This window comes from Mus musculus, chromosome 7 (genome assembly GCF_000001635.26).
Source record: "Mus musculus strain C57BL/6J chromosome 7, GRCm38.p6 C57BL/6J".
Classification (NCBI taxonomy): Eukaryota; Metazoa; Chordata; class Mammalia; order Rodentia; family Muridae; genus Mus; species Mus musculus.
In genome coordinates this window covers 98190471-98218306 of record NC_000073.6, presented here as the reverse complement: position 1 = coordinate 98218306, position 27836 = coordinate 98190471, and the positions used below count along the sequence as shown (strand labels likewise).

Genomic DNA, 27836 nt, shown 5'->3' with positions numbered 1-27836 from the left:
TGACAGATACCAAAGAAACGGTTACCTCTCTGGGTTTATCACACCTTTATTTAATGAATGCGTATAGCTGCAGTTTTCAAAGATGGGATTATGATACCAAACACATGGGGCATTATAATGCCATGCTTGGTTCTAAACTACAAACATCCTGAAATTATAGTTTATGAGTTGATTTGTCTGAGAGGTTTTCCCACTTTTCTTTCAGTTTATATACAAGAACACTTTACCTGAGGTACAGGCCAAAAGTGAAGGTAAGTATGTTGTAAAGGGAAGGGTAGTGCTAGTCTTGAGAAGATCAAATGGATGTAAGAGACAGCAGGAGAGGTGGATCAGTAGAGGGGCAGCACAGACTCAAATCTGAAGTGTTTGTTACCCATTTGCTACCCTGTGATCTTAGACAAGTCTCTTCTTTAAGCCTAAATTACCTCAACAGAATGAAGCTGTTAAGCACAGCATTACAGCATTAATTTTAGAATTGAAGATTAAGGGGGTGGAGAGATGGCTCAGCAGTATAAAGCATACCCTGCTCCTTCAGAGGACCAAGATCTGTTTCCAGCAGCATGCCCAGTGCCTCACAACCACCTTAACTCTTAACTCCAACTCTAGGGGACCCCATGCCCTCTTCTAGCCTCCACAGGCACTTCACACACACACACACACACACACACACACACACACACACACACACCCTCTTTTGGCCTACACAGGCACTTCATTTACATATATATACACACAAACACACACACACCCTCTTCTGGCCTCCACAGGCACTTCATTTACATACACACACACACACACACACACACACACACACACACACACACACTCTTCTGGCCTCTACAAGCACTTCATTCACACACACACATACACATTCACACACATACACACTACCTCTTCTGGCCTCCACAAGCACTCCATTTACATACACACACATGTGCATATACACTCACACAGCAAAAAATTTCTTTAAGATTACAAATGAGGGCTGGTGAGATGGCTCAGTGGGTAAGAGCACACGACTGCTCTTCCAAAGGTCCGGAGTTCAAATCCCAGCAACCACATGGTGGCTCACAACCATCTGTAACGAAATCTGACGCCCTCTTCTGGTGTGTCTGAAGACAGCTACAATGTACTTACATATAATAAATAAATAAATCTTAAAAAAAAAAAGATTACAAATGAAATGCCTACTTCCATGCTTGACAAAGTAGATGCTTAATGTATTTAAATAAATTAAGTGGAAGTAGCTTTTGAGATCTGATATGAGTTGGGAAGGCAGTTGCTATGTTCAGGCTACTAATACAAACAAGCCTAACATGTGTTACAGCCCAGACCTCTAGGGATTGCTCTCCCTCATTTTTTTCAGGCATAGAATAATCTTGTTCTCTCTTGTTTTGCCCTCACTTGTTCCCACAGTTTCTCTTTGGAATCTGGCCAGCAGTCATGTTTGAACCTCAGAGGAAGCACTGATGAATTATTCTACCAAGAAAATAAAAAACACCTACTGTATGTAGTTCTGCCAAGATGGTCAAGAACCCCCCAAAGACTTGTACATTTGAAGACACCATGCCCATCACAAGAGATGAATGACTCAGCCTGAATGACCCAGCCATAGAGAATGGGCAATTGGCCTGTTGGGTATTTAGCTCCTGGCTTTATCTCGTTTGCCCTGGACCTAAGATGCTTAGAGAAAAACAGAAAGTGTATATTTATATTCTAGAATGGTGGAGAATTTGGGCTTTTCTTAACAGGTTAACAGTTTGTGCTGGTCATTCATGGAAAATTAATATTTTTTTCTTTTTTTACAAGAGTTGCATGTTAATTGTATCTTTATTAATTTTTAATTAAATATTGAACAAAGTCATTAAGTACTGGCAAAATACCATATCCAGATGGTTGACTGTGAGCCAGCACTTAGCCGTGTCATCTTTGATTTACATTCTTATATTAATTTCACAGATGGCTTTCCAGTAATAAAAAAGAAAAGGTGTGGGATTCTAGGCAGCTCCTTGCTATCTGCCTTGGTGCTAGCTGGAGTCTTAGAAGTAAACTCTGACCTGCCAGTGAGTGGGCTCTGTTCTCATCACATTCAAGATTTTGTCTTGGACTCTGTGGCCCACAGCCAATCAAAGGGGTGGGCCATCCAACACCCCTTCAGAAGCTTTTCCAGAACACCCGTGGAATGTAGTCCTCTCACCAGTTAGAGGCTGTTGTTTTGCTTTCTTTGATCTTCAAATTATTATTACTATTGTGTCTAGCAAATTTAACTGGTAATCTGTAAGACAACACAGTTTAATTGACTTTATCAGGGAAAGTTGTCAGTTTTTTAATTTTTCCATTATGCAGTATGCATAGTGAAGCAAATAGTTCTAATTCGGATTTGAATGTATACGAAATTGAATTAATAATCACAAACAGTAAATGAAAGATCATATGTTATATCTAAGCTATGGCCCCAAAAGAAAAGTGGGGTTTTTTTCCCCATGTGAAATTGGTTTTTAAAAAATTCTCATATTTTCAATATTCATTAACAAGCTTTAGCCTGGCAGGGTGATGCATGTCTTTAATCACAGCACTTGAAAGGCAGAGATAGGCAGATCTCTGTGATTTTAAGGCCAGCCTGGCCTATATAGTTCCAGGATAGTCAGGAATACATAGTGAAACTCTGTCTCAAAAAAGAAAAACAGTGTTGGTTCATTAGTTAGCCTTGGAATATTTATAAAACCAAAAATATTTCCTTCACCCTCTGGCTTTAGTTTTTTAATGCCAAGTGCCAGTTTCCTTCCTTTACATCTCAGGTGGCCATTAGACAAACACACCTTTTATAAAAGCAAGACATGCCAAAACATAAGAAGACCTTAGTTGTACTTTGATCATAGGCATAGATCAGAGTCTAGAACACATTTACTGAATTTTCCAGTTTCTTGTGTTCTGGAACAAGAACTGGACCAGAGACACATGAATGGTGATGGAAGTAGAGACCTTCTGTTAGGAAGAAAGAAAAATATTCCCCAAAATGAGAGTATGTCTAAGGACTAAGAAAGGTCTAAGGCTGAAAAGCCTTGGACCAGAAGAGTCTCTGCTCTTTATAGGATCTTTGCATAGCCTCCATCTTTTCTGGCAATTAGGAAGGTAGGGTTTTTTGTTTGTTTGTTTGTTTGTTTGTTTGTTTGTTTGTTTGTTTTTTAAAGCATGCTGTTTTGTTATGCATAAATCTGTTGGAAAGGTTTCCAGTCTTCCTTTGGGATTGGCTTTTGTTTGTTTGCACTAGGATTTCCTATTCTCCTACCTCACTTTACCCCATCCTAAGAGCTGTAGTTCCAAAAATCTTTGTGAGGAGCTAAAGGATGACTATCTATTTTGTATAATTCCCATGTTAATGAGGGATGGAGTCTTTGCCAAAGAGAGTCTTTTCCTATTTTATCTACTGGTTGGAGAGGAGGCTGTAGAGTTTTTGTTTTAGGAGTTGCCTTGAATCCTTGTATCATAATGATAAATTGTACATGATTTTTTAAAAAAATGTAAGAATTTGGGCTGGAGGAGTGGTTTAGCATTTAAGAGCACTAATTGCTCTTACAGAAGCCTTGAGTCTGATTCTCAGCACCCACATTGTAGCTCACAACCATCCATAACTATAGTTTCTAAGGTTCTAACAACTTCTTATAACATCTGCTGGCACCAGACATGCACATTGTACACATACATATATAAGAAAAATATCCATATACCTAAAATAAATAATTTTTAAAAATGTCAATGTAAAAATAATATGATTATGTCAGCCATTAGCTCCAGAAAGGACCAGAATCAGGAAAAGCATAGCTATGCTTATGTAAATTATTCTGGATATGGTCCTTTAGGTTGTTAAAACAACAACAACCAAAACAAAATCCACAAACAAATAAACTGATAGTTATGCATTAAAGTTGTGTCAAAATATGGAAAGAACAATTTGTAGGAAAAAAAATTCAGTAGTGGACTAGATTAAAGAGAAGGAAGTATGGGATTGTAACCATTGAGTACCAACAGTGCCAAAAGAGAACATGAAAAGCATAAGGCTATAAGGACTGATCGTTACTTTGCTTTTAAGTAAGAAGTGAAAGCATTCTGTTTGTAGTCTGAAGAGATCCTTTAATTCCTTCAGCTTTTTAGTGGCTTATACTGTAGGTCCTTTTTATTACATACAGAGTAAATATATCTGGTCTGATATTGTTGCTTGATGGTATTATAACTCCTATAATTTACATTAGGGAAAGAAAGTTCAACTTCAAGACCTTTGGCAAATATAACCACCATTCTAGATGTATCTCAGCCTTAACAGAAATCTTACCTCCATCACTTGTACACTAAGAACACTCCTATAAAAGGAATCAGTCCAACAGAAGAATTCTTAGCACAGCATTCAGAGCATTGGATCAACATAGAGCATTTTGATGCTATTTTATTTTTGTTACCCCTGACTTTTAAAAAATGAAATAAAATTTTAATATTTCACAGAACTGGTTTTGGAAGAAAATCTTTACCAAAAGCTATATATTCCTTCTAAGATTTAGTAGCTTAATGAAGCTTTTATGATGTGACACCAAAGAATGTTGCTTGTCTGATAAACATAAGTAGCATTCTAGGGTCTCATAAAACATACAAGAAGCAAAAAAAAAAAAAAATTTTAATAAATTTCAGTAAGTTAAGAGTGCCTACATTTATTATAAGGCAGTGTGTGCTTGTCTCTCAGACACGCATGTTCACTTACATGTTTTAAAGTCGGCGTGGCAATAGAGTGCAGTGATAGCTCAGCAATCAGGGGCATTTGTTGGACTTGCAGAGAACCTGGGTTCAATTCCCAGCACCTAAAGGTGGCTCACTGTTGTGGGAAATATTAAAAAATCGGCACTGTGCCGGGCGTGATGACACACGCCTTTGATCCAGTACTCGGGAGGCAGAGGCAGGCGGATTTCTGAGTTCGAGGCCAGCCTGGTCTACAGAGAGAGCTCCAGGACAGCCAGGGCTACACAGAGAAACCCTGTCTCAAAAAACCAAAAACAACAACAAAAAAATAAGCACCAACTTCTCGTGCTACATCCAGGTATTGTCTGCCCAGGTGGGCTCACCGCCTCTGTCTCTAGACTAGCTCCTGATGGCAGTCTTCCCAGCTCTGCTCACCTGCCTCAGAGCCACTCATACCTTCTCAGCCATTCACCCCCTGTGGTCGGCAGTCACAAATCCCCTTAACCTAGTAAATCAAAACTCTAGAAGCTTATAATTAATCAGTCAGATTTATATATCAATAAATTATCAATTCACAAGATGCCCAAACAATAATTTCAGAGCCAATTGATAATGATATAAATTTCCCACCTAGATAAGACAGATTGTCCTGTAATTATCCATCCTTATAAGATACTCATAGCTATCTGTGGCTATTTAAAGCCACTCAGAATCTGGATCGTCCTGTTCTCCATCTTTCTTCCTTCTCCCTATCCTTCTCCCTGAAACTCTTTGCTCTGCCTCCCTTTTCTTGGTCCAATCACAGACTTCTTGTATTAATATTTAAAGTGATTGAACAGGAAAAATTCTGCTACAGCTCATGACCATTGTAATTCTGGTTCCAGGGGATCCAATGCCTTCTTCTGACTTCTGAAGGTACCAGGCATACATATAGTACACACATGTACATGCAGACAAAACACTGGTACACATAGAGTAAACATTTAAAAAATTAAGCATGCTAAGAAAAATACACAATGAAGTGGGTTTTTTTTAAATGTATGAATGAAACGGCCACAGACTTTTGTCATTTTGTTCTTTCTGAATACAAAATGACAATGATGCTGCCATGAAAGTTACCATGAGCAGATAAGACACAGAATAGGCTATACCCAGCAAAAGGTACTACACACTAGAATTAAAGCTACCTCAGTGAGACAGAAGAAAGGGCTAGTGAGAGGAGAAGGACTCAAGGTAAGGCTGTTAGGTGAACTGGGGAGTTTAGAATGGGGTCTCTTTTCTCTTTAGGTTTTATCCTTAAAATAGACTGCAGTAGTTCTTTGATAGAGAACAGTCAGGGCAGAAAGCACAGCCTAAGAATGCTTAGGTTTTTATTTTTTTAGAATTCATCTTTAGTTTTTACAAAATCTTAAAACTTTTTATTAGTATTTTACTTGTTTTTAACATTTCTTTATCCTTGATATAGTTTTAAAACTCAATTAATTATAAATTAAAACTTCAGTTTTTTAAAAAAATATTTTTAAAATATCAATTAAAGTTGGCTTTCCATTTGTAAGCTTGAATTCTTGTTGCCCAGGTCTTCTAGGGAAGGAAGGAGGAATCAAGTGTTCCTTATTGTGGGAAGCATAAAATCAAATCATCTATAGTTATATTTATTTAATTTTTAAGTATTTGTAAGCTGAATTTACACAGGTATCAAACAAAACCATCTGGGGTGCCAAATTACAATGTTTTAAATATTCTGTAAATTAGACACTAGAGGAGTATCAAAGAGATAAAAGGCTGAATTCTAGCAAGTTAATAACCAAACACTCTGAAAACAAAATTAAGCCAAAATTTCTGAAACCATAGGCACTTAAAATGAGCGTGGTGAACACCATACTGCTATCTACTCACCAACTCAAAATAAACCAAAGGACTGTGGCCCAACCAAGCAAGTCCAAGTCCCTGAAAAAGCTTACCAACATCTACTTGAGGAGATAACACTAAGTGGTTGGGCAGAGTTGGTACCTTCTAGTATCTAACACCAAACTAGGCTACTCTTCTGGTGAAAGCTCCATGGTTAGGTGCCAGAACATATGTACATAGTCTGGGAAGATAGATCAGTGGATAGCGTGCTCACCCATCACACATGTATGAAGCCCTAAGTTCAATTCCCAGAAGCATACACACAACACAACTCAATACAGATCAAAGGGACTAAGAGTTTATTCTGGAACCAAACATGAGTGAGTGATCATGACCTAGTGTCTTAGTCAGGGTTTCTATTCCTGCACAAACATCATGACCAGGAAGCAAGTTAGGGAGGAAAGGGTTTATTCAGCTTACACTTCCATACTGCTGTTCATCACCAAAGGAAGTCAGGACTGGAACTCAAGCAGGTCAGAAAGCAGGAGCTGATACAGAGGCCATGGAGGGATGTTCTTTACTGGCTTGCCTCCCCTGGCTTGCTTAGCCTGCTCTCTTATAGAACCCAAGACTACCAGCCCAGAGATGGTCCCACCCACAAGGAGCCTTCCCCCTTGATCACTAATTGAGAAAATGCCTTACAGCTGGATCTTATGGAGGCATTTCCTTAACTGAAGCTCCTTTCTCTGTGATAACTCCAGCTGTGTCAAGTTGACACAAAACTAGCCAGTACAATTGACCCCTTGTCAACTTGACACACAAACACATCACTAGTAAGCCTCAACCCTTACATTCTTATTCATCCCCAAGATCCAAATAACTTTAAAAGTCCCACCGTCTTTACATATTCTTAAATTTTCAATCTCGTTAAAATATCCATCTCTTTTAGAATTCAAAGTCTTTTTACAATTAAAAGTCTCTTATCTGTGGGCTCCACTAAAACAGTTTCTTCCTTCAAGAGGGAAAATATCAGGGCACAGTCACAATCAAAAGCAAAAATCAATCTCCAACCTTCCAATGTCTGGGATCCAACTCACAATCTTCTGGGCTCCTCCAAGGGCTTGGGTCTCTTCTCCAGCCATGCCCTTTGTAGCACACGAGTCGTCCTCTAGGCTCCAGATGCCTGTACTCCACTGCTGCTGTTGCTTTTGGTGGTCATCTCATGGTACTGGCATCTCCAAAACACTGCGTGACCCCTTCCGTCCTGGGCCTTCAATTGCAACTGAGGCTGCACCTTCACCAATGGCCTTCCATGGCCTCTCACAGTGCCGAGCCTCAGCTGCTCTGCATGACCCCTTCATGCCTTCAAAACCAGTACCACCTGGGTGACCCTTACATATTACCAAGACCCGCTGCAGCAGGAGTACAACCTTGGCTATCTCTGGAACACAGCCTCTTTGTGCTTTCAGAAAACACTTTCCAGAAGATGTCACCTCAATGATGCTGGTCTCTTTTTAATCACCGCTAATTTCTTAGCTCCAGCTAACCAGCATCAATAGTCCCAGTAATGCAAAGTTTTTGCTTTAGTAGTTCTGGTATCTTGTTAATCACAGCTGATTCTTCAGCCCCAGCTAACCAGAACTACAGAATCTTCACAATCAAAACAGCAATGGCCCTGAAAAGAGTCTTTAATTTTCCCTCTGAAATTTCACAAGCCAGGCCTCCATCTTCTGCATTGTTCTCAATATTATCTTCCAAGCTCCTATAAAACATCTGGCAGAGCTCTTAACAATGAATGGATCTTCAAGCCCAAAGTTCCAAAGTCTTTCCACAGTCCTCCCCAAAACATGGTCAAGTTGTCACAGGAATACCCCACTTCTGGTACCAATTTGTCTTAGTCAGGATTTCTATTCCTGCACAAACATCATGACCAGGAAGCAAGTTGGGGAGGAAAGGGTTTATTCAACTTACACTTCCATACTGCTGTTCATCACCAAAGGAAGTCAGGACTGGAACTCAAGCAGGTCAGAAAGCAGGAGCTGATACAGAGGCCATGGAGGGATGTTCTTTACTGGCTTGCCTCCCCTGGCTTGCTTAGCCTGCTCTCTTATAGAACCCAAGACTACCAGCCCAGAGATAGTCTTACCCACAAGGGGCCTTTCCCCTTGATCACTAATTGAGAAAATGTCTTACAGTTGGATCTCATGGAGGCATTTCCTTAACTGAAGCTCCTTTCTCTGTGATAACTCCAGCTGTGTCAAGTTGACACAAAACTAGCCAGTACACCTCGGAACAGATTCAGTTTGACCAAATATTATATTTCCACATGGTAACAGCTTCATGAGGTTTTTATAGTTAACAGAACATGGGGCTAGAGAGATGCCTTGAGAGTTAAGAGCATCTTTTGTTCTTATAGAAGACCCAGGCTTACTTCCCAGCACCCACATCAGGCAGCTCCAACTGTCTGTAACTCCAGTTCCAAAGGATCTTCTTAACTCCTGGCTGAAGGTTTGCAAAATGTGTTACAGACATAGATTCATCTCTTCAAGCAATAGGAACTTCTTGGACCATCTTGTAGAACTAGAATTGGGAAAACAAGCAGCCAGAGAATATGTTACCTTTTTAAATTTGTATTTGTTTGACGTTCATGCCAGTATACAAGAGATGCAAAGTTGACCACCACATTCCGCTATTCATTCCTCCCAGCATGACCATGTTTACATCTCTTCTGGACTTGTGAGATGACATGTTAAGGCTCATATACTAAGCCTGAGGACCTGAGTTCGATCCTTGGGATCCATGTGGTGGAAAGAGAACTAACTCCTGAAAGTTGTTCTCTGACCTCCACTCATGTGCCATGGCATACACATACACACTAAACTTAATTTAAAAAACAAAAATACTGTCTCTTGATATTACTGTCTTTAACTGGCACATTGGGAAAGGTGTTTGAGTTTAAACTTGAACACTTAGATCTCACATAAATCCCACCCGGATCAAACACACCACAGTAGATTTTAAATTAACTGCTTCCTTTTCCCACCCCCATTTCCATGACTTGGGCCCAGATGCTCTGTATGCCCAGGCACAGTGGCAACAATTCATTCTGCCTCCAATTCATCCCATGAGCACTGAATAAGGTGTGGGCGTTTGAGAATGGCTCTGGCATAGGCTAGATGACTTGTCCTACTCCCAGGGAATGTCACTGTGGAACTATAGAAAGGTGGTCCCCAAGAGGGAAGTGCAGGTTGCTAAAAGCACAGGAGCAGGTCTCTGTCCTGGCCCAGGATTTGGCAGGCAAATTCAGCTGTGTGAATGAGGGGCATGGTGGTAGTTAATGTTGGGTAGTAGGTAGGTGTCCTGCACTGTCAGGGCCCAAGGCAGAGTGCCCCACCCCAGCTCCTTTCACCATGGGCCTCTTCAGTTGTCCTGGAAATGCACATGAAACAGCTAAGAGCTGCTGAGGGATGCCTTCCATCTGCCTCAGGCCCTGTTCACTTGAAACCCATCAAACTGTCAGCTCCAGGAGCATGCATGCTACTCAGTCAAATCTTTTGGGCCGCACTGAGTGAACCTTACCTTTTTTTTGTAATGGTTGTATATGGCCAATGCTACAGTGGTTAGTCCACATCACCAGCCCCGTAATAACCTGCTCCCCACAGCTACCCTCTACATGTGCACAACAGGCAGCTCCTTATCTTCCCAGTCTTAAAGTACAGGATTTCTTAGACAGCCTCTCGATCCTTGGTCTGTGGCCATAGGACATTGTCCTAGTCAGTGTTCTATTGCTGTGAAGAGACAACATGACCATGGCAACTATTATAAAAAGAAAGTGTTTAATTGGGGCTTGCTTACAATTTCGGAGATTTAATCCATTATCCTCATTGAGTGAAGCATGACAGCAAGCAGGCAGACATGGAAGCTGAGAGTTCTCCATCTGCATTCAAAGGCAGCAGAGAGAGAAAGTCATTGGGTCTAGCTTGGGCTTTTGAAACCTCAAAGCCCACCCCCAGTGACACACCTCCTCCAAGGCCACACCTCCTAATCTTTTTAAATAGTGCTATTCCTTGATGACTAAACATTCACTGTGTAAGCCAATGGGAGCCATTCGTATTCAAACCACCAGAATCACTATAAGCCACCACCAACGGGGAAGAAGGAGGAAGGGCTAGCTTGATACTGGTGCTTTCTGGTTGGGAGCTTGCCCATCATCCCCAAGTGCTCCAGGGAAAGTGAAAGTAGAAGGGGATGGAAGACAGGAATATTCCATGATAAGTCTTAGTAAGGAAAAAGTTTGAAGGCATTTTGTGCGTCTTTAACTTAAAGTTTTATCTGTTCAGTTTTTGTGTGTGGGTGTGTGTAAGAGCCATAGTTAACCTGTAAGCCCCACTTGCCCAAGGATAGGTAACTTCCTGGAATGTTAGGGGCTGTGCTTTTTGGGAAAATAACAAGGCTCATATTGTCACCCCCCTAAGCAAGTTTGTTTTTACGAGATGTGCTTGCTCACTTGTGAGAAGGAGGTACAGGAGCAGGATATAGGTCAAGATCCATGCTTGCCCCTGATTAGGTTGATGGGAAATAAATGCACTGTGGGCTTTGACTTTTAAAGCTTCTGCAAAACAAGACGTGCCCATTTCCTGGAAACTGGCCTGAGTCCATCTTCCTGGCCAGTGTTTAATTAAAGCTTCCTTTAATTCATTTGGCTCAAAATTGTGGAACTGTTTTTTTTTTTTTTTTCTCTAGTGAATCTCAGGTTTAACATATTCCATGGGTAGGGGTCGGGTGGGGGCAGCTCAAGAGGCAGAAGAGTGCATTGCTGTAGTTAAAGGCTGTTGGGAGTAGCCCTAAGTTGGTGCTGAGAACTGCTAGGTCTTCTGGAAGAACAGTAAGCACTCTTAAATGCTATGCCATGTCTACAGCCCCTGAGTTATACATGTGTGTAAGTGTGTATTTGTATTCCTGGCCGGTGCTTATCAGTGTTATGAGCATAGATCAGAGTCTAGAGGGACCCCGCTGGGATTTCCAGATTCTCTGTTTGAACAAGGAATTGCACCTGGGATACATGGTTAGTGATTAAAAATAGAGGCCTTTTACAAAAAGAATGATACTTCTCAGTATAGAAGTGCTTGCTGACCCTAAAAACTGAGAAAAAGTTTGAGGTTCAGGCTTTTGTAGCTTTACAACGCCTCTACATTCTCTAGCAGGAGGAGGGCACGGGGCTTCTTTTGCACATGCTGTTTTGTTATGTGTAGCCTACAGTCTTCCTTTGCTATTGATCTTATCATACATCTATCTATGCCTCATTCCCCTTCCTCTCTTATACGGGAATAAAGCCAAAGAGTTCCAAAGCGGTCTGTGAAACTGTATTTGCTTTACAATTGTGATTTCTGACTATACTCACTTCAGCTGACGTGAGGGACCACTTCTAAAGAATGCATTTATTTCCTACCACTTTATTTCTGTACTGTTATTAGCCAAGTATTATTCTGCATAAAATATGTATAATAAGAAAGGGGCACATACTTTGTGACAAAGTTAGTAAATTTGTAAGATGCGGGTTCTGAATCCACAAGTCAGGTTAAGAATAGCGCAGCATGCCCTAAGGCTGTGGGCTTTTAAAAAAGGTTTTTGAAAGTTCATCTCAGCACCACCACTAAAGGTGACTAGAATAAATTTTCCAGCACCTCATTCGAGACATCACTAGGGGACAAGATTGCAGCCACTTCTTCAAAGACTTCAGTTGTTAAAAGGACAAACAGTATGAAAGCCAAAGCCAGGCTTTTCAGTTTCCAGGCCAGGCCTCATATAGGTCCCCTTGTGTGGAGAACACTGCTGATTTACAAGGCTGTTGCTAATTCACCCTTACTCCAGTGTCTCTGTTTGGTTTTCCTCTGTGGGTTCCAGATGGGCATTACAAGGTTTGGACATTATTACCCTCTCTTCCCTTCCTCATAGCCAGAGTGTTAGATACCTAGTAAACAAACCATGGTTTGTTTTTTGACTATGTCCCACCAAGGTTAACATGGATACTATGTGACTGTAAAAAAGGGGCATCTCATTGCACATAGAATATCCTGTGCTGCCATTTTTCACTCTAGAAAACAGAAATCAATTCTACTTTAAATTTTTTAAGAAAGAAAAAAATCTAAGTGAAAGGTATGGGTGAGCATCATCATTAATCTGTATGCAGACCCCTTCTTGGTACTATCACAAAACATCTCCACCAGAGGATATAATCCTTGCCCTTGTCATATACTGGAGGTCAGAGGTAAGCATGTGTTTAACAGTCTACAGATGAAAGACTGGTATCGAGTCTAACAGAAGTAGAGCAGATGTTATAGTTTAGCCTTAGTCAAAATTCCAAGGCCGTCTGTGTAAGGGAAAGTACTGTGCAGGACCCCCAAGACCAGGTTCTCAGCACAGAGAGTTCTTTGCCCCAAAGGGACAGAGGACAGGAGATAGGAGACAAAGAGAGGAGATAGAGAATGATGGAAGAGAACAAGGGAAGGGGGTCAAGGCTATTTGTCCCATTATGGGACAAAGGACTGCCTCTGGATAGAGAGGAGAAAGATGTGGCACATAGGAAAATTAGGATGAGGTGTTTAATTTTAATTGAGCATGTTAATTAGGTGAACCAAAAGGACTCTTGATTGCTGAGTTTCAATACTTTTTAAAAAATCTTTTTAAATTTACTTTTTTTTTAATATATATATATGAGTACACTGTAGCTGTTTTCACCAGAAGAGGGCATCAGATCCCATTACAGATGGTTGTGAGCCACCATGTGGTTGTTGGGAATTGAACTCAGGACCTCTGGAAGAGCAGTCTGTGCTCTTAACCTCTGAGCCATCTCTCCAGCCACTGAGTTTCAATACTTTAATAGTTGGACCTTGGTGGTCAGCCTCAGGAGGAGGAAGTGGCCAAATAAGGGAATAGACTAACTAGCTAGCTTTAGAAACATAATGTAATGGTTTTTAGCAAGGCAGAGGGAATTGGAAAGAAGAGCAAGGCCTGGCAGAGCCATGCTCACCATGGCCAGAGTCCCTTCATCCTGGGTTTTCCTTACCCACGGAACTTTTCTTAGACAGAGAGGTCAAAGAAAATGGGAGAACAAAACCTTCAGTACATAGTACAGAAAATTTTCTAGATACCTATACAAATGTCTATAGTACCAACATCTGAAAGTGGCCAGTATCCTCCAAAACTATCTTAATCATTTTTCTTGGGATTTGTCCTGAATTCTTTGACTCCATGTGATTCTGCTCTTGAAAGCAATTATTTGTTAAATCTGCCAGTTTTTAACTCCCAACTCCACTCCACATTTTCATGACAGGATTTTTTTGGGATCTCAGTCTGGGGGGGGAGAGTGCTTGCCTGTCATACAAGAAGCCCTGAGTCCCTCTCCTAACACCCCATGAAACCTGATGTGGCAATGCGCTCCTAGTCCTAGTACTCGGGACGTAGAGACAAGCGTCAGAAGCTCCAGAACGTCGTTGGCTACATCGTAAGTTCAAAGCCAGCTCAGGCTATGCAAGATCCCTGTCTGAAAACCCAGAGAGAGGAGGGAGGGAGTGCCAGCTGATAATTGGCAGTGAAAGCTCTCTGTATTTTTACCTCTGTTATGTGTTCTGCATTGTATCAATGATGCAACGGGCTTTATAGTTTTTCATCGTCTAAAATTACAGTTTAGTCATCATTTGCAAGTAACTAAAATTTTGTAACTCTTTGAAGTAGTTGTACTTCGAAACATTTGTGAAGGGACCACTTTCATCTCATTGTTGCAGTTTGAGTCAGGTCTCAAGTGGCTCCAGTTTGCTGTGTAGCCACGGTTAATCTTAAAGTCCCTCCACCCCCCTCTCCTACATATATAACTCCCCTACCCTTCGTTTATGTAAGGAACAGCCAAGTTGAATGAAACTTGTTATTATGTTATTATTCAGTTTTTTGGGAAGTTTCAGTGATATTTAAATCAGCATACTTCCTTGAAGAAAGGGGAAAGGATCTCTTTTTTTAAAGCTATCCTTTAGGCAATACTCCCCTGTGCCTTCTGCCTCAGTTCCTGCCTCCAGATTCCTGCCTTAAATTTCTGCCCTGATTTCTTTTATTAATAGAGTGTCACCTGAAAGTTGCAAGCTGAAATAAAACCTCCCCCACTGCCACCATGTTGTTTTTGGTCACCATATTTTATCATGGTAATAAAAACTTTTTTTTTCTTTTTCTTTTTGATTTTTCGAGACAGGGTTTCTCTGTATAGACCTGGCTGTCCTGGAACTCACTTTGTAGACCAGGCTGGCCTCGAACTCAGAAATCCGCCTGCCTCTGCCTCCCAAGTGCTGGGATTAAAGGCGTGCGCCACCATGCCCGTCTGGTAATAAAAACTTGAAGACAAATTTTCTTACCAGTAGCCCAGAATGGAATCAATTTCTAGATTATTCTGCCTTACTCCCAAATCATAGGCCACCATGCCCAGCAGGCTGAGCATGCTAATGCAAAGTATAATGTTGATAAACAGATCTGAAGTTCAGCTGAGTTCTGGGCTAAGGTCATAAATTCGAGGAACACAGATAATAATGGAAATAAGGGAGCTCACAGGAGAGGTTCCCGGCTGAGTACAGAAACCGAGTCACCCCAAGGTGTGGGGGAGGGATGGTTACAGATGAGGAGCCTTCTCGGAACAAGGTCAGGAGAATACTGCATGGTGAACAATGCCTTGGGGAAGTGTGAGAGAGGCTCCAGGAAAAAGGCAAAGGGCCTTTTACCTCAAGTGCATTTTGTTCCCTGGGTTTTTCTTGGACATAATTTCATGCCTCTTGCGACAAATATTTGCATTTGATTCATAAGATGTTTATTCTCGTTGGATGTCAGATCATAGCTATAGAACCCAGTCTGTAGAAAGGATGTACTGAGTGCCACGTCTGTCTCCGCTCTATCAGACAGTCCTTTGTCCCACTCCAGGACAAACACCCCATCCCCTCTCCCTGGCTCCTTCTCTCCCCTCTCCTTTATTCCCTTCCCTGTCTCTTTCTTTCTCTATCTCGTGTCTTTGTCCCTTAGTCCTCTGTCTCTCTGAGGCAAATAAGTTCCTTTAGTGCTGAGAACTTGGTCTTGGGGGTCCTGAGCCAATACTTTTCCTTTCAGTGTTCTCACTGTACCCTAATCTGGATATGACCTTCTGCTTGCTTTCTCAGATAAAATCTATAGTGTGTTTAAATTGGTCTGTTTTGAGAAAGTTCTGGGAAAGGGCTGCTCTGTTAATATTTAGTATGTGCTTACTGGTGTTTATTTACATGTTTTTTCTGAACTGCACCAGTGTTCCTTGGATCACTGCTTTCTTTGTTACATTCATGTGCAAAAGCACACTGAAGTGAGGTCGTCTACAGCATTAGACTGAGGTCAATCCCATACCTTCAAGTTCTCAGATCCCAGGTCTCAGAGACACAGATCTACATAGACCAGTGAAAGTCAGCAGACCCTCAACCACTTGGAAGAAAGCCTGGAGAGGCCCACTGGCTGAGCAGGGTATGGCTGTCAGCAGAGCTAGCTACAGGGTCAGCATGAGCGGGCTTAGTACACAGCTGGAGCCCATGGGTGCTAATCCTCTGCCAGGTACATCATTTCCTTGCTGTGTATGTGAAAGCCTGGGGTAGGATCCTGGTCCTCCACTGAAGAGCTGTGTAATTGTGGCCAAGTCACTTAACTAATATTTAGATTCTATGTGTGTTAAATGTAGGATTGGCACTTGGTAGCATAAACCCAGTAGTGGCTCCTAAACAACATCCTTGTCATAAGATTATCTGGCCCGGGACTGTTGAGTACCTCATAACTTCTGGACAGACACAAAGAGTCAACACCTGTCCCAGTTCCTTCTCACTGATCTGTGGCCTAGAACAAACATCAGGGGCTGCCTGTGCCCACAAAGCCTGTTTGCATTGGAAGAAGTAATAAGTAAGGCTCTTATTATACTCCTGCCTTTCGCACTAAGGTGTGGCAGAATAGACACTGGACCAAGTCCTTTTATACCACCATAAAGGAAAAGGCTAAGGAAGAATTGACTTGCTTTAATAACCCCTCTGAACAGCACATACGTTTTCAAAGCCACTCTTCCCCACACCCTTGCCTGCATCAGTCCTGACCAGAACTTAGAGGTTGTAACTGTTCGCCTTGAAGTCTTCATTGTATTCTAGTAACCTTACCCCGAGGAATCCTTCTCCCCTCCTCAACTTACTCTCAAATTTCACAGAAGACATTTCTGTTAAGGGTTTTTGAGGGGCTTACAGAAAATGGGTTCAAATCCAGTCAGCTCCCCAGCTATGGCCTCAAAAATGGAGGGCTCCATTCCAGGAGAGGAGTGTGGTTAAATCCCTTCTGGAGATTCATTCTGTCCAGCCCCTTCAGAACTTCACCCTTTCATGAAGTTTCTAGTAAGTCTTCAGACTCCTCGGACCTTCTAGATAGACCGTTAGAAACCTTTGCTCTGCCCCTCCCTCCTCAGTCTGCCTCTTGGCGCTCCCCCTGCTCCCACCCCTCACTCATCTCATGCAGAGCCTCTAGGTAGGATGAACTAGGAGCCTGAGAAATGAGCGTTCTCACAGACCCTCCAGTAAGCTACCAAGCCATGAAGATGCCCACCCCTCTACATTGAGAGCCCCTACCTAGTTAGGCCTCAGAACTAGGCACTGTCCCCTTCCCCGGGCCTTGGATTATCTCCCCTCTGTCAACCTTGCCTCCAATGTAGGCTGTGACAGCAGACTCACGAAGATAGATAAAGACTTGTGAAAGAGTTCAAGGAATCAAGTAAAAGTTCAAATAAGACATTCAAGACTCTTCTCCCAAACCTCAACTGTCTTTCTAACTTCAGGCCTAATAATTGCCTTCCATCCATGGTAGAGTTAGAGTACCTCATAGGCGTGCTCCCCTGCCCAGTGCCTCCTCTTCCTCTACACTGCTCCTCATCTTCTGAGGGAACCCATTACCATCTTCAGACCTCAGTTCGATCGGTTATAGATCACCATGAATTTCTGGAACTCTGCCCCTTTCATCTGGGACACTCTTATGACACCCTGAAGCCACTCTGCCATGCGATGCAGAAGTCCCAGCTGGGCCAGCCCTCAGCTTACCACTCACAATACAGATGGCCACAAGAAGAAGCTAGTGGGTGCAGTATAAGAAACTTGAGTCAAACCACAAAATATTGAGAAATACTGGCTGTGACTGTCTGCATTAAGCTCTCCACCAGACAAATAACATGTGAAGTTTTCTGGGCTCACTCCAGTGCCCTTCCTCTAGCTTCCTCTGCCATTCCACTCATGTCCTATAATCTCATTTACATTTTACATTTTACATATGATTTCCATCTCCCAAGACATGCTGAGTTCCTTGAGGGCTAGGACTATGTCTAATTCATATCTGTCCTGAGTACTCTCAGAAGCACTGAGATAGGCTCTTCACCACTTGCCAAATTCAGAGTACTCAGGGCTGGGTGAAACTTTTCAAAGAATCAAGTGAAAACTAGAGCTAGGGAGAGGAAGCTCAGTGGTATGCCACATATTTGGTATGCACAAGGCCCTAGGTTCTAGTACCCCTGCTCTCAAAATCAGTATACTCTAATGTCATTTTTATGTATGTGTCTAGGTCTATGTGCAGACCAGAGGTCAAAATCAAGTGTCTTTCTCTATCACTTTCCCTCTTAATTATGCGACAAGGTCTCTCACCATTAACCTGGAGTTGGCCAGCAAGGCCCCAATTACTCTTGTCTCTGTCTTCCCAGAGCTGGGATTTCAGATATGCACCACTATGCCTGGCTTTCTACAAGGATTCTAGGAGTCAAAACGCAGGCCTTCATGTTTACATAGCAAGCACTTTACCTACTGAGCTAGTTCCCAAGCCTCTATATGCAACTTATAAAGATTTTAAAGAATAGCCTGTGTTAGCAGCAGCTTCTATACCCGGAGTGGTTCTAATCTAGTAGGGAACTCCAATTGTGAGAGAAAGCATTAAGATTGTTTGTTCATCCTACCAGCAAAAGCAGGGTAGACGGGTTAAAGAATAGTTTCCCAGAGGAGGCAACATTCTAGCTTGATCTGAAAATGCAAGCAGTTAGTTGCACAGGCTAAGAAAGCTTATTGCTACCTTCACCCTACCCCTGAGGAGGAGGAGTGATGGCCTGGATTGGTCAAATGCAAGAATACTAAACTAAGCCACTCTCACAGGGGTGGAACCCAGTGTGTAGCAAGGGTTGTCCTGGTCTGGGATGGCACGGGCCAGATTCTCCTCTCTCAAACGCACAAGGTAAGATGGGGTGGGCGGGTTCTTCTTATTGAGAAAGAATGTATTTATTTGTGTATGAGACAGAAAGAAAGATGGGGGGGGGGGCAAGAAAGGAGGAAGGGGAGTAGAGGGGGGAGGGAGAGAGAGAACAAACATGGAGGTCAGAGACAACTTGCAAAGTTCTACCATGTAAGTCCTGGCAACAGCAGGGCCATCTACTGAACCACCTTGCCAAACCTCACTCAGGGTTATTCTTTTGGGGTATTATTTTACCCTCCTCTCACTCCACTCCCTTCTTAGAGAAGAAAACTGCACAGTCCATGCAGCCCCAAGAGGTTCATGGAGTGCTGGGAAGAGGCCAGACACCAAGAGGTAGCTAAAGTTATTTTGCCTGTCATGTCTTCTATTCAAATACTACTGCCCGGGCACCCCCTCCCCTGCTGGAACACTTCGGCATGCTGCTACAGGAATGGGGTGGCCCTGCCATCCGAGCTTCAAACCAAAGGAGGAAATAGCCAAGGTAGTTCTTAAGAAGAAAGAGGATAAATTCAGAGCATAGAGAACCTTGTTACAAGTGTAGAGCAATAAGCAGTGGGCTGCAGCCCAAAGACCACAAAGCGCCTGTAGAAGGATGGAGCCCTTCAGAGGATGGCTAGCCTGGCTCCATAAGGGCGTGCCTATTAGCACTAAGGTTACGGAGGCTCTTAACCCATGGCAGACATGCTTTGCATCAACTCACAGCATGAGCGACTGAGACAACCTGCCCAATCTCACAGACAGACTGCCCTCTTTCATCCAAGGTCAGTAGCCACAGCACCAAGGAGACAGATCTGTTGACCTGGACTTACCAGGAGGAGACCTGATGGAGCTAGTACCGGAGCTGAATTCAAGCTGAGACAAGGGAGCAGGGTCTGTGGAGACCAGCAGAGCTTTAGGTTGGGGCTCCAGGCACCTAGAAGAGTAGTTTGAGAAAAGGGAGGTGGAGCAAAAAGGACCAAAGAGAAGACACTTGGTTTCAAGTTAGAGCCAAGTCAGAGGCTGTACATCTTAAGCACAGAGCGAGCCAGCTCCGCCCTCAGAAAGGGCTATGCCCTTCCCCACATCATTTCCCTCCTTTTATACTGAAAGTTGGCCATGCTCCAGGGTCTTCAGACTTATCAAAATAAATGCTCTCTTCTTTGAAACCAAATCTACGGATGCATTAAGATTGAGAAAGCTTTTCTTTCTCTAAACCACCACAGCTGGTTTAGAGAGATGCTTTTAAATTATGTTTTAAGATGAGAAGGAGAGTAGATGAAGGCAGGAGATCAGAAGTTCAAAACTAGCCTAAGCCATATAAAAACCTGACCAAGCCTGCTCAGTCGGTCAACAGGATTTTTAGCATGAGAATGAGGGTTAAAAAGAAAAAAGACAGTTAGATAACATTGTATAGCATGACCCCAGTCAATTCTGAGACTGAAGTCAAATTTAATTTTCCCAATCCGCTTTTTGTAATATTTTAATTACATGCACGTATTAAGGGCTAGTAGTACATTGAGGAATCAAGCAAGACAATAGTCATCAAAGCCCCATGATCACTCTGGTGATAGCTGTTTCTAAAGATGATCAAGATATCTGAGCCTACTTCTTCATTCTACCCTAAAACCAGATTCTTACTTCCTTGTCCTTGGCCAAGGTCAGGTCCCTGCCAGAACTTATGTCTTTGTCATGCTCTAATGTCAGATTCCTGCCAAGCAACCCATTTCCCTATCCTTGGTCAATGTCAGATTCCTGAAAAATGGCACCCCAAAAGACTCTCAAAAAAAAAACCTGTCTTTAAAAAGCTAAAATAACCAGGGCTTGGCGGTGCAAGCCTTAAATCCCAGCTCTTTGTGAGTTTTAGGCCAGCTTTGTTTACATAGTGAGTTTCAGGCCAGCCAGTCTCAAAAAATAAAAATAAACCTAAAATATAACAGTTTAATCACCATTTATAAGGCATTTATCATTTGTATGATCACTGAGAGATGTTATGTTTTTTTCTGAGGGGAAACTCAAACCCAGGGGGTTAACTCAAGTCTCAAGCCCAGCTATTCAGACTCCAAATCCTATATTCATTCATATTTTATTCTTTTTATTCACTGAAAAAGTCTTTATAGGCTGCCAGTGTAGCTCTGTTGGTAGAGTGCTAGCCCATCATATATGAAGGAAGCAGTGGGTTCTATTCCCAATACCACATACTCTGGGCATGGTGCTATATACCTTAATTCCAGCACCTGGAAGGTAGAGGCAGGGGGATCAGAAGTTCAAGGTTATCCTTGGATATGAGAGTTTGAAGGCCAGGCTGGAGTACTTAAGACCTGGTCAGAAGAAATGGGGGAGGTGGAGGGAAGGAAGGAAGGAAGGAAGGAAGGAAGGAAGGAAGGAAAAAAGAAGGGAAGGATAGAGGAGCAAGAGTAGAAGCATTGGAGAGGGGAGAAAGGGAGAAAGAAAGGAAATTGAAATAAAAACACTGACCCAAATTTGCTAGACACAGGCGTATGCACTGAGTAACTGACAGTGACATTGGCATCATGTGTCACTGTCCTCCTCTAATGCACCAGCACCGAGGCAGGACTGAGCAACAGTGGAAATCTACAGCTGGCTTTCAGCCGTGCCACTGTGTACACACAGTTCTCTACTTGTCGGGCGACTAACTGCTACCACTCAGCCCTGAGCACCCGTTTGGTGCTCATTCCGAGCTGGACACTGTATGGACTGTAATACACAAGTGCTAGGACACAGTCCCTTCCAGTAACACCCAGCTTCACAAGCTACTCTCTGAAAACAGAGGACGAGCACATGTTCTAGAACATTCTTTAGCACCTGACAGTCCTACTAGCTAACATATACTAATTTAGCATTACTGACTTGCCAAGTACTATATTATTATTTTCATTTTGGTTTTTAAAACTTATTTACTGTTGTCACTATTGTTTAAGGTTATCTGTGATATATATATGCCATAGCATAGATGTCAAGGCCTGAGGGAAGTCTCTGGGAGTCCATGTGGATCACAGGGAGCTAACTCAGGTCACTGGGCTTAGTGGCAAGCACCTTACTCCACTAAGTGCCTTCACTGGCCCTCTTTGAGTTTCACTATACAGCCTAGGCTGGCTCTGAACTCACATCCTGCTCAGCCTCCTTGAGTCAGGGATTATAGACATGAGCTTCCATCCCTGGCTTCTGTACTGAATTCTCTGAACATATTACTATTTACTTACCACTAAAAGTCCTAAGAGGGCCAGGTAAGTAACTCTGGCACTGCACTTGCTCAGTGCGTGCAAGAGCTGTGGTTTGATTCCTTGTGGCATATACCCTTAATTTCAGCACTTGCTTGGCAGGCTGAGACCCGAAGATCCAGAGTCTGAAACTACTCTAGACTACAGAGTGAGGCCATGTCTTAAAAGTTAAAAAACAAGCAAGCAAACAAAAACCTTAGGTATGAAAACAAGCCTATGTCTGCTTGCTTAACCCATGCAGCTGGAAAGTAGCAGAAGTAAGATTTGAACCTGGGTAAACAGCTTTCACCACACTGTTCCCTCAGGCTACAATGGTGAAGAATAGATTCCATCCCTGCCCCAGATGTGCTGGTGGACTAGATGGGGAGGCAGAGGGGAATGATTGACAGTTTGCCTGCCCTCCTTTGACTGCCAGTGAAGCTTTCTCAGGGTTTCACCTCTTCCAAGTGTACCACAAGAAGGGTAATAAAGGCAGGTGAGATCAGTGCAGGTTAGCAAACGGCACAGGACAAAATTCCAGGGCAGGAAGAGGCATTTCAGATGGCCAGGTGAGAGAGCAAAGTTCAAAGTTTACTCTTACCGCCTCAAACAGGGAGTGGCCGCTGGCCGTTCCTGTAGGAAAGTGTCTTAGTCAATGTTATCATTGCTGTGATGAAACATCATGACCAAAAGCAACTTGGGGAAGAAAGGGTTTGGCTTACATACTATTGTCCTCTCAGCCTGTGCTGGATCCAGCTGGACAGAGATGGAGAGGAAAGGATATACCAGCGAGAAATGTAGAATGCAGACATCAACAGATTGTGGGGAGGAGATACTATTTGAGCAAAAGGGGGAATAGTGGTACCATGGACAGAGAAAGGCTGGGCGGAAGCTCGCCGCAAGGCAGGGACTGACTCTGAACACGTGTCTGTCATCCTGGGTAACATCTAGGGGTATCCATTAGCCATGATACACACAGCTGTGAAGGTGAACACACTCTCAGCTTGGGAGACCTAAGACGTTCACTGTCCTCAGGAATTTGGACCCCACCTCACCCCCATTCCTTATTCTGTTTTAGTTCAGTTTATTCTCCTGCCGCAGCCTGAGCCACCCTATCCAGTTTATATAGTGTGGGGTACACAAACCAGGACCTCTTTCATGCTAGATAATATTATACCAACGGAACCAGGCCCTGTTGTTTTGTTTTGTTTTGTCTTGTTGGGATTTTTGGTTGGTTAGTCGGTTGGGTTATGGTTGGTTGGTTAGTTGGTTTTTAAAGCAAGGTCTCAGTTTGGCCTTGAACTCACTATGTATCAAAGCATGATCTGAAATCTGAATCCTCCTGCCTCTTCCTTCGTTCTCATGTGCTAAGAGACTACAGGCCTAATTCAGATTCTGGGAGAGACCTGATAGGAATAAGGAAGGATTCCTCTGGTTTAAAAGACTCATCTATGACTCCCCTCCCCCCACCCCCCACAGATGGCTTTGCCCAGCAGCCGCAGGTTCAAGAGTCCCACGACACTGGCTTTCTTTCTAGTGGGTGTGACTTTAGTGGTGCTGAATCAGTGGTTCCTCCAGGAACACAGGCAGGAGAAAGCCAAGGGTCCTGTGGCCACTCGCCGGTCTTTGGCAGCTGTGGTACAGCGTTCGCCGCTCTTCCAGGTGCCCCCCTGCGTGGCCAACGCCTCCGCGAACCTCCTGACTGGCTTCCAGCTGCTGCCTGCTAGGATCCAAGACTTCCTGCGCTACCGCCACTGCCGCCGCTTTCCGCAACTGTGGGACGCGCCGCCCAAGTGCGCGGGCCCCCGCGGCGTCTTCTTGCTGCTGGCCGTGAAGTCGTCGCCTGCGCACTACGAGCGGCGCGAGCTGATCCGGCGCACGTGGGGCCAGGAGCGCAGCTACAGCGGCCGGCAGGTGCTTCGCCTCTTCCTGGTGGGGACCTCCCCTCCCGAGGAGGCGGCTCGCGAGCCTCAGCTGGCCGATCTGCTGAGCCTGGAGGCGCGCGAGTACGGCGATGTGCTGCAGTGGGACTTCAGTGACACCTTCCTCAACCTCACACTCAAGCACCTGCACCTGCTGGACTGGACAGCGGAGCACTGCCCGGGCGTGAGCTTCCTGCTCAGCTGCGACGACGACGTCTTCGTGCACACGGCCAACGTACTGAGCTTCCTAGAGGTGCAGTCGCCCGAGCACCACCTCTTCACCGGGCAGCTCATGGTTGGTTCTGTGCCTGTTCGCGAAAGCGGGAGCAAGTACTTCGTGCCCCCACAGATCTTCCCGGGCGTAGCCTACCCTGCGTACTGCAGCGGCGGCGGCTTCCTTCTGTCCCGCTACACAGTCCGCAACCTGCGCAGCGCGGCACACCACGTCCCGCTCTTCCCCATCGACGATGCCTACATGGGCATGTGTCTGCAGCAGGCCGGCCTGGCGCCCAGCAGCCACCAGGGCATCCGGCCCTTCGGCGTGCAGCTGCCCAATGTGCAGCGCTTATCCTTGGATCCCTGCATGTACCGCGAGCTGCTGCTGGTGCACCGCTTCGCGCCTTATGAGATGCTGCTCATGTGGAAGGCGCTGCACAACCCAGCGCTGCACTGTAGCCACAAACAGGTTGCAGGATCTCCCACGGCCGGAGAACAGAACCCCGATGCACACTGATGTCCCCTTGAGGACGGATCTGGAAACACATGTTCCTGACCTCAACTTCAGGGGTTCTGGTTCTATTGCTCAAGAGTGGCTTCAAACATGTAGGTGGCGTTTTTCTTGTTTTAAGCCGACTCCAAGGCCTCTGGGCTGGGGCTATCTATCTGTTCATCCTCACACAGCAGCCTTTCAGGGCATCTGTCTTCTATCTTCCATTCTTCGTGGGCAGCAAGAGAGGCATGGCGGCCAAGATCAATGTCAGCTTTCAAGTGCAGCGCTGTTCAGAGGTCAGTTTACATTCAGAACTAAAGGGGTGTCTGGCAGCCTCGCTTCTACCATGCTCCAGGGCTCTTGTGAAGTCAGTAAAAAGCAAAGGCCCTTAAGGGCAGCAGAGGGAAGACCTTCACAGCCATTTTTCTGTAGCACTGTGAAGTCCCAGTAGCTACAGCCTTGCCTCCCCAGTGCTTTAGGAAGTGCACGTTTGAGTGGACAGTGGCCATCTGTGAGAACATTATATTAGTTTCCTGTTGCTGCTATAACAAATCTTCATTAACTCTCGAAGCCTAGGAACAAGCCCGCGTATCCTGTAGTTCTCCGACAACACAGGTCTCACCACCGGGTTAATGTCAAGATGCTGGTAAAACTGCTTTCTTTCCTAGTATTCTATGGGGGAGAACCCCCCCCCATTCCCTAGCTTCTAGAGGGAGAGGTTCTTCACCTTCAAAACCAGAAATTGCTACATTTCCCTACAGCCAAATCTCTCTCTGACTCTTCTTTTTCCTCCATCCTCAACTCTCCTTCCCTGGAGTTAAAACCTGGGTCCACCTGACAGTCCAGACTTAGCTTCCCGTCTGTTTGTGGAGACAGACTCAGGTAGCCCAGGCTGCCCTGAAACTTTGTAGTCAAGCATCATCCTGAATTCCGGAACCTCCTGCCTTCACCTCCCCAAGGGTGGACTGTAGATTTGTCTCCATGCCCAGCTAATCTCTTCATGTTGTAAAGCCAGATCACTAGGTATATTATTGATCATCATGTCGTTCACATGTAACCTAATTTAGTCACAGGTTTCAGAGATCAGGGTGTGGACATCTTTGGAGGACCATTGGTTCTGTCTTCCATGATGCCACACATAAATGTGTGAGATAAACGATAATAAATGAAGGAAATGAACACATGACAAACGTGCTTTCTTCTCAACAATCAGTCCTGATGCCAGCGCTTATCGAGGACAATTGAGCATCATTAATTCCGAATCCCCTGCTTTGATGCCTTGTTCTCAGTTCCCTGGCAGAAGGTTGTCTCCATTTTGGGGGTAAAGGTATTAAGATTCTGGCATTCCGTGTTTAGGAAGGTGAGAAGGCAGCAGATTTAGGTCTGCTATGTAACTCTGGGGCCTGCTCACTCGTCTCTGAGGCTGGATTACTCTAGTGTCCAAGAACAGGAAAGGCCACTGGGTCCAGGGAACCCCAGCACCACCTGAAGTCACCTGGAAGAACAAGCATATCTTTCAGGTTTGGCCTTCTGGCCCATGTGCCGCCAGGGGGCACACCTGACCCACGGTCCGTCTCTCCTTGGTGGCGCTAGGCTGGACAACTGGGCTGAGGTGTCCGGGTGGCCAATTCCAAGCGGAGTCCAGAAAGGCATGGGGCACCAGGCTTTGTTAGACTAGTGGCTGGGAGCCGGATCATACCTGGTATCACCCGCCCTCACTCCGCACCCAGTACCCTCAGGGAAAGGCCACACTTGGGTGCCCCGACTCCTTTGAAAAGCCTAACATAATCTGACTTCCCAGGAACCTAAGGACTTGGAAAAAGAAAGACGTTCTTGACTCACGACGATAGATTAAAAAATCCTACGTAAGTATGATATCCCCTAGAAGGGTGTGGTGATACATGCCAAAACCCCAGCCCTCCCGAGGCTGAGGTGCAGGGCCCCGAGTTCTAAGCCTGGGCTAAAACTACTACAAGACCCTGTTCAAAAGGAGAGGAAAAAGACAAGCCTAGGCTTCCCTGGAGTTCATGTTGAGTTGAGAAAGGCTTTGGAATACTGATTTTTTTTTTCTGCCACTGGCTCCCAATTCCTGGGGTTATAAATGAGCTCCACCATAACCCCCAAAATTATTTTTAAAGTTTCAGAAGTTAGGGCTGGAAAGATGGCTCAGCAGTTAAAGACACTTGAGTTCATTCATCCAAACAGCAGTTATACACAAATAATGTGTGAGGATGGGGGGGAGGGGGGTTGTTGTGTCTTAGAAGGGACAGGAATGGTGGTTCCATGCTTAAGAGGTTATACAGCTATAAGACCAGGGTTCAGTTCCCAGAACCTACATGGTGGCTTAAAAACCATCTAGAATTCCTGTTCTTGGATCTAATGCTGTCCTCTGGTTTGGGGGATCACTAAGGTTATGTGATGTTCATTACTCACTCAGGTACATACACAATTTTAATTTTGTTAAGCCTCGGAAGTTTACAGCGAAATCAAATTAACACCCTCTTTTTAAAATATGTATTTATCTAAGACATGATCTCTCGAGGCCCAGGCTTGCCCACAATTGGCTTCCTAGCTGAGAATGGCCCCAAATTCCTCATCTCCTGCCCTGGAATTCCAAGTGCTGCTTTTCTAGGTCTTTCTATAAGGATTTCACCCTTGGAATAAAGTTCTTACATGATGTAATCATACTTTTAAAAAAATCAATATATTGCTTAATTTCATATAAAATTTAAACAAAAGAAAAACACATTAAAGTAAGTATAGCTTGGGCATATCAAATTTTTTTCTCTACATATTCCAAAACATTCCTTTAGGGGGCAGAATACCTTCTTGAGAACTGTTAGACTGCACAGAGACTCACACACAGATAGATAATTGATTAAATTAGTAAGAAAATACATCCTTTTCCAGATGCAAAACAATTATGTAATAAATGTAGTTTCGATATCAAGACATCAAGAAAAGCTTGCTATTGCTTTGTGGATGTCCCTTTGTTTTGGTTTCATTTGTTTATTTCAGTGTTTTGAAACAGGGTCTTGCCCTGTTGTCCAGACTGGTCCCAAACTCATGCTTTGTAAGCCCAGTGCTCAAGCTGAGGCAGGAGGATTGCCTAAAGTCTAGGCCAGTCTG

At 44.0% G+C, this 27836-nt stretch overlaps 2 protein-coding genes across 7 annotated transcripts in view; both read left to right on the top strand.

Annotated features, from left to right (window-relative positions):
* Acer3 (alkaline ceramidase 3) overlaps nt 1-4499 on the top strand; it is a 107401-nt gene extending 102902 nt beyond the window's left edge. For 5 of the 6 annotated variants that reach the window (NR_153759.1, NM_001360615.1, NM_001360616.1 and 2 more), the window contains 2 exons: nt 206-251; nt 1417-4497. Coding sequence is in view for 5 of the 6 variants with exons in the window: in NM_001360615.1 (NP_001347544.1) it covers nt 206-251; nt 1417-1470 (100 nt within the window). In the remaining variant the exon portion in view is untranslated. Of the gene's footprint in view, nt 1-205; nt 252-1416 lie in introns of all 6 variants that reach the window. The other variant, XM_030242889.1, reaches the window with a different exon arrangement.
* Nucleotides 4500-18831: 14332 nt separating this feature from the next.
* B3gnt6 (UDP-GlcNAc:betaGal beta-1,3-N-acetylglucosaminyltransferase 6 (core 3 synthase)) lies at nt 18832-25892 on the top strand. The gene is made up of 2 exons (NM_001081167.1): nt 18832-18861; nt 23556-25892. Exon 2 carries the CDS (start codon nt 23556-23558, stop codon nt 24729-24731), a length of 1176 nt encoding a protein of 391 aa, NP_001074636.1. The 5' UTR covers nt 18832-18861; the 3' UTR covers nt 24732-25892.
* The last annotated feature ends 1944 nt before the right edge of the window (nt 25893-27836 follow it).

Coding starts and splice junctions, on each gene's coding strand:
- B3gnt6 (NM_001081167.1), top strand. CDS start 23,556: ATGGCTTTGCCCAGCAGCCGCAGGTTCAAGAGTCCCACGACACTGGCT.